General features: G+C 38.6%; 1 protein-coding gene across 1 annotated transcript; it reads right to left on the bottom strand.

Annotated features, from left to right (window-relative positions):
• Positions 1-35: 35 nt before the first annotated feature.
• On the bottom strand, positions 36-12911 carry LOC131236275 (sulfoquinovosyl transferase SQD2-like). The gene is made up of 11 exons (XM_058233398.1): positions 12379-12911; positions 7098-7164; positions 6205-6275; positions 4359-4476; positions 4194-4267; positions 2228-2283; positions 2057-2140; positions 1890-1977; positions 1729-1806; positions 1394-1450; positions 36-698 (listed from the first exon to the last, which is right to left on the bottom strand). The coding sequence occupies exons 1-11, from the start codon at positions 12732-12734 to the stop codon at positions 197-199; spliced, it is 1551 nt and encodes a 516-aa protein (XP_058089381.1). The 5' UTR covers positions 12735-12911; the 3' UTR covers positions 36-196.
• Positions 12912-14046: the final 1135 nt, after the last annotated feature.

Raw genomic sequence — 14046 nt, forward strand, 5'->3', positions numbered from 1 at the left:
TTCCCCAAAAGGTCCAACAGAATGTTATACACAACTTAAAGCAAATCAATCAATCAAACTTTATTGCATCAAACAAGCATAATGAACAGAGACTTCATGGGTCTGTTAATATACAAGAAATGCATGATTGCATACACACATCCAATCACCCATATATCTTCCAAAGGCTTCCTTTAAGCCCAATGAGTATTTAATATCACCCGTATGTGATTTCTGGCACACGTGTCCGGAAAATCAGTCTCATCAACCATTGCAGTGGTCTCAGTAGCTGCGCCCTCTTCTTCCGCCAGAACCAAATAGCAGCGTTGTATTGCTCATTCCTTATCTTTTGGGTGGCAGCCCGCCAATTGTACTTCTCCATGTCCTCTCGGGATGCTTTTCCCATGCTTTCTCTCAATTCAGTGCAAGTCAATAGGCTGTCAACTTTCTTCACGCAGTCATCGATATCCCCCGGGGCATAGAGGAAGCCCGTCTTCCCCTCCTGATCTTCAGGGATTATGTCCGGAATCCCACCAGCGCGGACACCCACGACTGGGACACCTGATGACATGGCCTCCAAGACCACAAGCCCAAGGGTCTCAGATTCTGATGGCATCACAAAAACATCCCCGCTTGCATATGCCTGGGAGAGCTCCTCACCTTGTAGCATCCCTGTGAATACTGCTGGCATGCCAGAGAACATCTTTTCAAGCTCCTCTCTGTCTAGACAGAAACAAGGTGCATGAGTGGAAGAAATGTTTGGATGGTCGAGGTTTCTTTGGTTCCGAAGAAGAGATTTGCACATGAATTAGAAAGATCAGATCCAATTTTTCATTCAAGGAGCATTCTCTATAGTTTTGGTGGGGCTAGACTTGAAAACCAGTCCAATTGGACAATCTTGACCATCTAATATTTCCCAATGGTTTATCATTTCCTTTTTAGCCACTCATTTGATGGTCGCCGGTTGGATGCTTGGGATCATCCGATCAACGTGATTTTGGGCCATGTTCTATCAACAACGGGGCCCACGGTTATGACAGTTTGGATTGGCATGTATGTTATCCCAAGTTTATTATGAATGAGCAGTAATACTAAAAATACTTTTTTTTAAATCAGTATGATAAAGTAATACTTTGGGTCACACAAATTGAAGGCCCTGTTTGGTAGACTCCTAAAAATGAGTTGATCTCATTTTAGTTAACGCTCATTACGCATTAAAGATCTTGATCCCTAATACATAATCAAGATTTCCAATACATAATGTGTTATCCAAAATGAGATCAACTCATTTTTAGGCATCTACCAAACAGGGCCAAGTGTAGCTCATTTTGGAATTCAGGTAAATTTTCGCCTTGGGTCCATGTGTGGCAGGGATTTGTGTATTTTGAGTAGGAAAATAAGAAAGTAACATTACCTATATGGTCCATCTCCAATGAAAGCGATCCGTGCTTGTGGAAGCCTATCCATGACCCTGCTCAACCACATGTTCCAATTGTCAACAGAGTAACAAATGCATGCACATGCACACACACCCGCAAGTAAAATGAGATTGAACAAATGATGATCTGAAATAGAGATGCACATATGGAATACCTAAATTGTGAGTTTTCTGAAGCCAACACACATATCCACACACTTACCAAGTGTAGGGTTGCGTGTGTGCTTAGTAAACCTTCAGCTAATTCACACGTTCACGTCAATGAACAGTCGCAGACTCTCAATAAGACATGAACTAGTTGGAGAACTTACTGTTTGAGGAAATCCAAGCTCTTTTCAACTCCTAAGCGTCCAACATGAATTACTAACGGCCTTTCGGGTTCACCGTTGCTGATTAGAGAGAAAGAAGCTCCTTTCAACCATTTTCTAACTACCCGTATGTACAATGTCCATGTGTAGAAAAAACACCTTACCTTAGCCTTACTCTCATTTCATGGCTGCGGTAACGAGGGTGAAAACTTTCTGAATCAACACCTTTGTTCCAAAGGCGTATCTTATTTGCTGAAAGAAACAAATTTTGTGAGAACACAAATCGGAGTGGAAAATGAGACTCCCCTGGAATATTTTGAAGTTTATTCACCTGCTGTCACACGAGCAGCTTCGAGATCCCTCCCGATGGCTGCTGAAGGCACCAACGTAAGATCAGCAGCTCTGTGAAGAAACTCTGAAAAAAGAGGTAATGAAGTTCGGAACACACCAATTTGAATATTGGCAGCCAATCTCATAATAGGAATGGTGAAAGCTCACATACTTATGATCAACCACATGGGCTTCACTAGCCAACTGAAGGTGTATCTTGGAATGTATCTGTGCAACAGCCAAAGAAAATCAGACTCTCTGACTAATCATAGCCAATACATGCATGCTGGTGTCAGATATATGACCCTTGAAAACCCAACAGGCTGCCCCTTCCCACTGTAGTAGATAGTATTAGGGATAATTGTAAAAAACCTCCCTACTGGTTTCTGACAACTGCAATTACCTCCCCTCTGGTTTACAAATTTGTTGCAGATTCCCCCAGTCTTTTTAGCACTGTTAGCTTTGAAAAAATGACCATTTAAACAATGTCTCAAAGGTTTGTATATGTCAGTGTCATCAAAATCCTACGATTTACAATTTACGATTTGAGTTGAATCTTAAGCAAAACAATTTGAATCCCACCTTTGAATCTCTTTTTATATGAATCCTACAATTTTATGATTTGAATCCTACATTTTAGGATTCAAATCTCAATTTACGATTTAAATTATACTAGCTTTCTTCTATTTCAAGCTTCACTTGGCTTTCATTTTATGTTTTTAAATTGGTGGGGGCTTTAAGAATCATTTAAAAAAAAAAAAAAAAACTTTAAAAGAAAAGAATCATTTAGAAAAGGCAAATTATTTTATTTTGTTCTTTATAAGAGATTAAATGATATATATTTTCTTCAATGTTAAATCGTAGAGTTTTTTTTATGATTTCTTATTTCTTAACTAGTTGAAACTGCAAATCGATGCATGACTTATCCGGAATGTTTTTATGGATGGTTACAATCATGTTGACTTACATGTATTGTGGAATGATGGTTAGAAATCAAAATATCATTTTTCGTTGGTCTACAAAATCAAATGCCGGTTTCCTATGCAATTCTAAATTCAAGAAAGGTAACAAGAACATAAATTATTAAAATGTTTTTTAAGGAAAATTTCTTGAAAGACAAAAAAAAAAAAAAAAGAAGATAAGAATCACTTAATTTTTAAGTAATACCATGTCATGATAGTGTTAAAGTCTTTAATTTTTCTGATTTATTTATATTTTCATATTTACAAAGATCATAAAAAATCTTATGATTTAAGATATGATTTGCAATTCGATACGATTCAACCCTTATTAAAATTTGCAATAAGATAACGATTTTGACAAAATGGTATGCATGTGGACCTACCATAGTGTGTGTGTGTGTGTGTGTGTGTGTGTGAACTGTCAACCAACACATTTGACATGGTTCCTCCACCATGAAAATCGTAAAACCTGAAAAATCAGGCTAATCCAACCATCACATGGCCCACCTGGTAAATTTGGAGGTTGTTGGGTGGGTGTCGCCCACCCTCTGATTGATTAGCCTGATTTTTTGAAGTCCAATATTTATGGTGGAGGGACATTGCTGAACTGGTTGGATACCATTTACGCATAATGGGGGGGCCCACATGTGAGCAAAAAAAAATCCTAAGGCAAGGGCTTTTTTTTCTTCTGTTTTTTTTTTTTTTTTCTAATTGGTGCAGATTCCTCCACCGACTCTAGCAGAGGGGAGGTGCTTGCAATAATCCAAACCAGAGGGGAGGTGTTTTCAATTGTCAAACCAGAAGGTAAGTGTTTACAATTACCCTATAACATTTAAAGGAAAGCAACTATTTAAAGTTTAAACCCAGCCTCTTTGTTAGATGAACCCCCTTTTTTTTTCAAATTTTAGTAATGCCATATTACAAAGTTCTAGTATTGCATTATGATAAGTAGCAAAAATGTTTATCTATCAAATGAGGCAGGTGTAAATATCAATTTCCAAAATAGAATGTTATTATTTAAATACTAGTTTTTTTCTTTTCTTTTTCTTTTGAGGGGTTATTTAAATACTAGTTCATAAACACAAAAGATAAAGGAATGTCTCTAGATATAGTCAGTTGAAAACAATTAAAATTAAAATGAAATTTTTTTTTTTTAAAAAAAAAAGACCAACTCACATTGGAACATGGGTGTGATATGACATCACTATGGGGACACAAAGGAGTTTTGCAATGATGAGCGCGCCAAATACCTGAAAAAATGCTTTAACATGTCCGTTGGTTAGTCATGCACAATAACATGGTTTTTGGAATATACCAACATGCTTTATCTTCTAGCGTTACCATTATTCCGGGTGACGATGCATGTATTATGTCTGGCTTGAACCTCGCAACTTCTGAAATTATTCTAGGGCTGAGTGCCAGCGAAAGGGGCACTTTTTGATACCACGGGCAGGGGAAGCTGGAAACAGAAGTGAAGAACCATTAGGAGAAGCGACAAAGGGCTCAATCAACTAAGCATATGAACATTACAACTTGAAAAAGTTAATTGGAGAATAAGTTCAATCACAAAAGGAAAATATAATAATAAAAATATAAAAAAAAAGCTAGTGGCATGGAAATTTAAGCTCAACTGTCAGTTTCTGCTATACAAATATCTAGAAATGAGATGAGCTTTGTTAAGCACACACATGTGCAATAAAGCTTATGTACACACCACACATGTGCCAGCATGGCACGATAGGTCCAAGATCCAATCCACCCATCAGATATTCGCCACTAGATTGTTGCCCTAGACCAGTTGTCAGGTTTATCCACTTGTCAGGTTTGCCACAGTTTGCAGAACAATGTGCGGCCCTGAAAAACTTGGCTGAAGTTCTCTAACCCATCCACCTGTTTCCAATAGTGAGTCCCACACTGAGTGGACCAGATTTATTTTTGGGAAAACATGTAGAAGGTCGCGCCAACCTGATGGATGGATTGGAACTCGCACCAAGAGTCATGCTGGCATGTGTGGCGTGGACATGAGCTTTATTGCACACACGTGTGAGCTTAGCAAAGCTCAAATTCGATCATCAATTCAAGACTCTGTCTGCACGTGTCCAAGCCTGACGTAGATTGGGGGTTGCTTGAACTGACAAGAACCCACCCTAACAGTCCTGCAAGTCAGAGAGGAAGGAAGAGGGGAAGGGAAATCAGGGAAGTTCAAGGAAATGGGATATCCAAAGACTCCCAAAACCCAGCCCAGAAGAAAAGGGAAGGGCTAGAACAAGCTCCTCTCTCAAATCTCTCCGAATTCTAAAACTCAAATGCCCAAAACCGTGGCAATTACAGAAAAACATAGTATTTATACTACTTTTCAAGTTTTTGTGACCCTCAACTGATCTCAACAAACCTAACTAATCACCCAATCCTGAAGTAATTAAATGAAGGGAAAAAAAAAACTAAACTAATCCATTACAACAACCCTTCCAGTCAGGGACTCAGGGTGCCTAATCAGAGTATCATGCAATAACAGTATGTGGCAAGACTGATTTATGCCAACTAGCAATAGCCAAACATGTCACTCCCACCACCAAGTGAATTGCTCCTGCATCAGATTCCAAGTAGACTAGAGATTCGGTCCTGTATTTCTGAGTTTACAAGCTTATTCTGTATCTGAATTTTTGAGGATCAACTCCTTGAATTATCACTTTAATTCCTTGATTGAGTTCTTAGGTTCAAAGAAAACTTACCACTCCTTTAACTCAACTGGAATCATGAGGAACCAACCCCATTAACTCAACTGGAATCATGAGCACAGTTTTCTATTACTTGATCAAGTTTTTAAACACTTTAGTACACATAAAAGTAGAACTTCCCAAACTACTAGAGAATTAAGGGCCTGTTTGGACGCACCCACCGAAGGGTGTTTGAAGGCCTAAATGCCGTTTTGATCCAAACTGCAGTTGATGTTGTGCATTTGGATGCAATTTGCAAAGCTCCGCCTTATCTCCCGTTCAACCAAATAGGTGCTAAAATGCCAATTAGGCAAGTCAAACAAAAAAGTAGGCTTGAAACCCTGATTGAGGAAGTGTATCCAAACAGGCCCCAAATTATGAATGTGGATGCAAGAGAAGAAATAGCAAAGGCTAGAGTTAGATGTTGAAACCGAACCATCAAGGAAAGAAAAGGCAGTTGAAATGATTACCTCCATGACCCGACTAATTTTGCTCCATAGAATTCCTGGGGCACTCCTTCATGAGTTGTCACGACGATGACCTATACACCAGGAATCAAGAAACCAACTGAATTCAGCATTTGGAAACAATTGCACTTTTTAATGATCAATGCAGTAAGAAATCAAGAAAATGGTTGACCATGGGATTAGGATCTGCTGGTTGATGAATTGCCATCTTCTTCAGTGGCTAAATTAATATATGTTGTATTTTTTTATTTTTTGTTTTTTGTTGTTGCCATGTATCTTTGAGGATATTTTGTAAATACCCTTTTGTGGATTATAATTTTTCAGTTGTCCATTTTTTTATCAGCAAAAGGGAGGGAGTAATGCAACATGAGGACTTTATAGGAGGTCATCCATCCTATTACTGTCTTGCCCAAGCACGCTTAACCGTAAAGTTCAAAAGGGATCCGGTGCATTTGTGCTGGTACAATCACACACAAAATTTTGATGGGATCCAATGCATTAGATTAGTTGTCTAAATTGTTAAGAAGCTCTTGGATCATTGAAGCTAAGGGCCATTTTAGACCAAATTTCTCAATGCAAAGAGTTGCCATTATTGCAGGGCCATAGAGCAAGCTCGGTGCTGCAGTGGCCGTTTTGTTGGAAGAAGCCCACAAAACCAGCTTATTTCAATCCATCTCATGGTATTCGGGGTTCTTCCTGCAAATCAAACAATTCTGGCATAGAGCTACTATGAGCCCCCCATATTGGGGCAGTATTTGCATCTTTTGTCCATACTACAGCCCTGAAGGAGTAATATTATACAGGTAATCCTTGAACCATATGTAACCTAACTGATGAATAAAGCAGCGCCACTGACCATCTAGGAAGAAGGAAGAGCACATAAATGACTGAAATACCTCATCCCCCATTTCGCGTAGATATCTAATGAAGTTCTGGAATCGATTTTTATATCCAGATACATAACTGCAAAATGGAAATCAACAATACAAACATTCAAATACTCATCAACAGATTTAAAGTAGTTTAGCAGTAATATAAACAACTGAAAATAACCCATAATGGCCTCTTCATTTCCATGTAACCAGCTATAGGTTTTCCTAACAGGCAAACAAGATATAAGGAAAAATCTCGCATTTGGACGAAATTGCATATCAGATATTCCATGTTATTAAGGAACTATTTACTATTTTATTCTGGATAAGAAAGATAAAAAGCTGAGAACACGCATTCAGCAACAGTAAGCCAGGTATACACATCAGTTTTCAAGTTCAAATGGCATCAATCCTCATAGCTAAAATAAACTGTACTATGGTATATATTTTAAATTTACTGATATACTGTACTATGGTATATATTTTAAATTTACTGATACATACTGCAACATTCCATCACTCATTCATACTATATATAATATATACTGTACTGTGGTATATTTTAAATTTACTGATACATACTGCAACATTCTATCACTCATTCATACTATATATAATACAAGTAGCATTTGGCCAGTTTTACCCCTACAATCAGTCGTGGGGAAGGTCCTCAACAGGTAGCTTTTGGTGCGGCTAGCCCTTTGACCGAGGGGTATGTCTTTTCAACCACACAACAAAGGCTCTATGGGGCTCACCTTGATGACTATGTAACATCCACACCATACACCTGTTGCACTGGCTTATGTTAGGACTTTAGCGCAAAAATGTAGAACTAAAGCTTGAGTGAACCACAACATTAGAAAGGGTCGCACACCGTTGAAATCCTTCTCCCTCCCACAACATCAGAAAATGTGGGTGTGGGTCATACACCATTGAAATCTCCCTCCCTCCTAGTTGAGGTGGTCTGATGGTACACTAGCTGGCTAGTCCTATTTGCAGTGCATTAGCAATGGTCATCACTGAACAAATTTCATCCATAAACAAAAAAGTACAAAAATGCTATTTTCAGATAGTAGCCAATCCAAAGGAAGAGCCACCTGTCAAATGAGTCTGAACACTCAAGCATTCTGCAATCTCCCATTTTTTCTGCCATGCATAGAGTATAAAACCATGCCCACATACAAGTTAGAAAAAGGAAACACCCCAAGCTCGAACCCTGTTATAGTACAGCATAACAAAGCCCCTGCAAAATTCGAGAATACTAACAATTCATAGCTAGAAAAGAAAAGAAAAGGTACAAATTATGAAACCCACTAAAACATCGTAGGTACTACATGAAATTCACAAATAGCCTAAAACAACAGGAACCACTAAATTACAACTAAAACTACACCAAACCCACTAACATTACAGTCAAACCAGTGTTTCAAATAGCTCCGCTATGTAGCGTGTATGCTTATGCAACGTAGCGTAGCTTAGCCTTAACGCTATGTAGCTCATGAAAATAGCTTAAGTCATGTGTAGCTTATGCTACATGATAATTTGCATATGCTACACGCCATATAGAATATGCTACACGCTATGTAGCTCACGTTACAATTTCGTTTTTACTACAACATTAAAATCAATTAACGTTTTCAATGATTTGTTACATTTTTCTATTTTCAATAAAATTAATTAATTTTTCAATGGTTTTAGTAAAAATAATATAAGTAACAATATTAAATCAGTTTCATTGCTTTCTTTACATTTACGCTTGTCATTACCCTATATTATTTTAGGTTGAGTTTAGTTGCACCAAATATCATGAAATATTGTTAAATTTTATTATTAATCAGTCTAATTTGGTCCAAAATATCATTAAATTAGTGCAACTAAGCACAACCTTGATTAAAAATCTAGAAGTAGAGTGTAGCTTACGTTACACGCTATGTATCCCACGCCTCACGCTTCAGAGGGGTGAACGCTATGCTACACACTATTCGCTATTTAAAACACTTGAGTTAAACTCACAAAGCCCACAAAATTCCAGCCAATTTTAAAATCAGATGAATTCTACAGCTGAAGTCAGGAAACCCACAAAATTCTCAGCTAAAATAACAATACCAACATCAACAATGATTGAATCACAATGCCCACTGAATCACCGCTTAAGCCACATTTAGCTTGTAAATCCCACTAATTACAGCCAAACCAAGAAACCCACCAACTTCCATGCTCAAATAACAAAAATAACAGCTAAATCAGAACCCACCAAAATTACATTCACAACTACAACCGCCAATGGTTTTTCTTTTTCTTTTTTCTTTTTTTTAGTTTTTTAATATCCACCACCATCTCCTATCAATGATCATCAACTCAGCTTACTAGCCCCTGGTTTAGTAAGATTGTCCACAACAGAATTTTCCTCTCTAGGCACTTGAGAAAAGGAAACTTCCAACCATCAATCAAATCACAGAGTCCCTTGATTAAGTCTGCCACTCTCCATGGGTAAGAGGATTCCATTGTCCAAAAATGCGCTCAAATAACAAAAATAACAGCTAAATCAGAACCCACCAAAATTACATTCACAACTACAACCGCCAATGGTTTTTCTTTTTCTTTTTTCTTTTCTTTTTTTTAAGCTTTTTAACATCCACCACCATCTCCTATCAATGATGATCAACTCAGCTTACTAGCCCCTGGTTTAGTAAGATTGTCCACAATAGAATTTTCCTCTCTAGGCACTTGAGAAAAGGAAACTTCCGATCATCAATCAAATCACAGAGTCCCTTGGGTAAGAGGATTCCATCATCCAAAAATGGCATTATTGGAGTCCCCTTCAAGAATTACAGGACCCTAGACAAGTTTCTTGATGAACTTGCATGATGCTCGAAGTAGAGCTGCTGTTTCTGCAAAATTAGAATCTCTAACTCCAACTGCTCCAGAGAATTCCACTATTGGTCTACCGCAACACTATCATGCAGAATTCCCCTACTCCAGAATACCCTGAGTTTCTGATGAGGACATCGTGCACACGCACGCCCGCACACCACCACCCCTACGCACGTACGTACGCAGAAGGAGAACCCCACCATCGATCTGGCTCGATGACGACGTCCAGAGAAGACCTCCTAGCTAGAAGTCAAGTTTTAGTTCAGAAAAAGTAGCCCGATAGTCAAGAAAAGCCCACCATGGGATCTCATGATCGTGGCCCACTCGTCGAATTGGTTTTATATTTTAGGTTTTGCTTATTGTTATCATTTAGAACATCATGAACGCTTTAGATTTCCTTGTTTGGTTTTTATTTTAGCTTACTTCATCGCCAAGTAATAGGTGTCGCACATGGTGAGAGTTTTTGGGTATAGGGTTCTCCTTATAAATAGGGACCCCTTGTAGTTCTTTTGATTCATTGAAGTTAATAAAAAATTCCTGCTTTATTTTTATGCTCTCTTCGTGAGTTGTGGAAGAATTCAAAAGTGGGTGCGAAGCCCTCCCTTTTCGAAGGACTAACTACCGTGGTGCGAAACCACATCGATCTCAATTCACCCCCATCTTTCATCATCTTTTTTCCATCTTCCCCCACCATCCGTACTTCGAATTTGTCCTTTTGTTGCATCAGATTTCTTCATTGAAGCAGGTTTCCAGATTTCGGCCGGCAGGCGAGCTGAAACTTCGGCGAAGCACCACGCACAAACCGTACATCGGATCGAGCTGAGATTTGGAGATTTTGGAGTCCATCCCTGGCTGACCAGGGCCAAGGTGGCCTTTTTCTGAATAGTGGGCCCCACACACGTGCGGCCGGGATCACACGCACGTCCGTCTGGGCCATTGTTGCTGTCCACACGCGGGATCATCTTTTGGCTCAAGTTTTTATCCTCTTTTATCCTCTCATAGCCGTTTTTTCATGAATCCTAACCCTATATTACATGATCCCTAATTGATTTGTCCCTTTTTATCACCTTAGGATTCCTTGAATTGAAATTAGAGAATCCCTTGGATTAGGGACTGATTTTTATGCATGAGTAGTTGATTTTATTTCCCTTTGATATTGATTGGCTTATAATTTTATTGGTCCAGTCCTAGCCTGTGTCGGCTTGGACTCGCATAGATTCCCCTTTAATTGAATGTTTGGATTTTCATGTGGGATGTGGAATTTGTGTGATTGTTTCTGAATTGGTGTGATCTAAGCCTGAAATCTTGCATATCATATTTAAATTCACGTCTTGCATCAGCTTCCCCACAAGCAGCCATTAAAGTTGCACTTAAAAAATCCTGGTGAGGGAGCTTTCCAAGAGAGAAGTGCCGGAACTACTCTAGATGATGTCGTACCATTAAAGACCCTATATTGTTTCTCTCCAACCAAATACACCACAGACCAGCACACACCGCCATAAACCAGAGAATCCTACATCTTGGACCACAGGCTGGGGATGATCATCAGTCGATCACCTCACCAGGAAATGCAGGGAATGACCAATTCATTTCAAACTTCAATAAGATAGTGTCCCTAATTTTCCTCGATTCTCAAAAGTGCAATAGAAAGTGTTTAACCAATTCTTCCTCATAGTAGCACATGTTGCACCGATTAGCCATTGCATCCCTCTATTGCACTGATAGCCATTTGCACATATTTCACCAAAAGCCTGCTACTATTGCAGCCAAAACTACAAATCCCACTAATTTCTCAAATCCAATAGCAGAAGTAACAGCTAAATCAGAAACCCCACCACCATTTTAGCCAAACCCACAAATTTGCTAAATCTCAGCTCAAATAGAAAAATAACAGATAAATCAGCAACCCACTAACATTACATCCAAACCTACAAAACCCACTAAATTCTCCGTTCAAATAGCAAAAATAGCAGCTAAATAAGAAACCCACTAAAATGACGGCCAAAAAAAAACACTCAATTCTCAGCTCAAACATGAGAAAAAAGGCTAAATCGGAAACACCACTAAATAACATCCAAAACTCCAACACCCACACAATTCTCAGCTCAAACAACAAAAATAGAACCCACTAAATTCTGAACTAAAAGAACGAGAACAAGAATAGAAAATGATGATCCCCCCAATAAATAAATAAAAATTACATCTTGAAACACAAAACCCATTAAAAATTGCATCTAAAAAACGAAAACCCACTAAAATTACAGCTAAAAAAGCAAAACCCGCAATAAATTACAGCCAGATAAGCCAAACCCACATCCCAAAAAGGCATCAAGACCATGCTTTTCCCGACAAAATTGCAAAAAAGAAGAACAAAACCAAGAAAAGCTAGAGAGAGAGAGAGAGAGAGCAAAAGCTAAGGAGAAGAGCTCACGCAAAAGGCGATGGCTCAACAAAGAGAGCGATCCGCCGAGGCTTCGAATTCCCTTCTGAGTTCTCCAAAAGCGGCGGCCCTTCTTCTACTCCCTCTTCCTTAACTTCTTCAATATCCATCTTCTTCCCAGCAATAGCTCCCCCTCTCTTCTCTTCCAAACTCCGATACCGCCGAAAAGGATATTCCAAACAAGAATATCTCTTGGGTCTTTTTGAAAGAGGAAGAGATAGATGAAGATGAGAGGAAATGGAAGGAAGAGCTAACGAAGGAAAAGAAGAAGAAGAAGAAGAAGAAGAAGGAACGGTAGAGAGAAAAGGAGTTAAGGAAGGATTTATAGAGAGAGAAGCTGAAATCATTATGAATGATTGGTGAGGAGGAAGAGTGAGAGAGAGAAGGGAGTATTGAAACAAGTAAGGAATCTGATTCTTATGAAGAATTTCGCGTGAATGGTATATTCCTGAGTAGAGTCGGAATCTATTGGAGGATATGCCGTCAAGCTCTTCTTTTCGTTTGGGACAGTAGCTAATGTTCTTGATTTTAAAAATAAAAATAAAAATAAAAATTTTATATATATATATATATATATATATATATATAGTACGAGAGAAATAATCATGTACAGCTCTATCTTTCCTGGCAATGTTTTCTTTTGTATGAAATCTGATCCGTTGAAATGGTGGTCCAATGATTCGATGAATCTGGAACATTGAAAATGAAATATTTATGGCTGACATTGACACCAGAATCAGAAGTCAGATTGTTTTGACCGTAGATTAGTATGGTAGCGGTTAGAGCATATGGTTGCGATTATCGGACAGAAGCAGATTGCGTCCTGCACCCGCTGGACAGACTTTGATGAAAGCAGTGGTTATGTGGGACCACCATGAATTATGGGTTTAATCCACACCGTCCATTTTATTTTTGGATCATTTTATTACAAGATAGTTGAAAATGAGGTATATCTGAGGCTCAAATGGACCACACCATTGGAAGGAGCGGTGATAGTGATGCCCACCGGTGAAATCATTCTAGGTGCGATGGTTAGTTGCCGTCCAACCTGTTCATGATCAGCTTGAATGCTTGATCAAAACCTATGGAGCTGCCAATATTCTTTTAATGGCAACCGTTTAATCCCCACTATGTGGTCCACTTGAGCCTTAGGTCCGCCTTATTTTTGGGCCATACCCTAAAATGATGGGAAAAAAATGGATGGACGGCCTGGATAAAATCCGTACATCACGGTGAGCCCCACAGAACCCCGCATAAACCGAGTCGGTGGAGGCGTGGCATGACGCAAACCCCTTCCTGATGGGACCATCATTTGGGCCCGGGGTGACGCATGCAGGCGACTGGGAATCTAACCGTAGTTATCCATGACGCATGCAGCTTGAATGTTTTAGTGAAAAATAAAAAATAAAAAAGCTTGTATTAAGTCATGCTTTACTCAAATAAAAACTCATTGACTCAATTAAAAAAACAAAGATTGATACATTTATTGTGTTAACCAAGAAAAAAATTAAATAGAAATGGATCCAAAAAAAAAAAATGAATTTAAGGCCCCTTTCAGTGGCCTATTTATATAATTGCTCGTATGTATAGAAATTCTAATTATGTTAATTAAATTTTTTTATTTTTATTATATATATATAGGTGTATACGTACATATGC

The sequence above is a fragment of the Magnolia sinica genome, unplaced genomic scaffold, assembly GCF_029962835.1.
Source record: "Magnolia sinica isolate HGM2019 unplaced genomic scaffold, MsV1 ctg349, whole genome shotgun sequence".
Taxonomy (NCBI): Eukaryota; Viridiplantae; Streptophyta; class Magnoliopsida; order Magnoliales; family Magnoliaceae; genus Magnolia; species Magnolia sinica.

What these genes read in the sequence shown, in the direction of transcription:
- LOC131236275 (XM_058233398.1), bottom strand. Translation starts at nt 12,734, where the DNA reads ATGATTTCAGCTTCTCTCTCTATAAATCCTTCCTTAACTCCTTTTCTC. An exon ending in TACGCGAAATGGGGGATGAG is followed by an intron (nt 6,276 to 7,097) that starts GTATTTCAGTCA and finishes CCTGGTGTATAG; the next exon opens with GTCATCGTCGTGACAACTCA. An exon ending in GCCCATGTGGTTGATCATAA is followed by an intron (nt 2,141 to 2,227) that starts GTATGTGAGCTT and finishes CTCTTTTTTCAG; the next exon opens with AGTTTCTTCACAGAGCTGCT.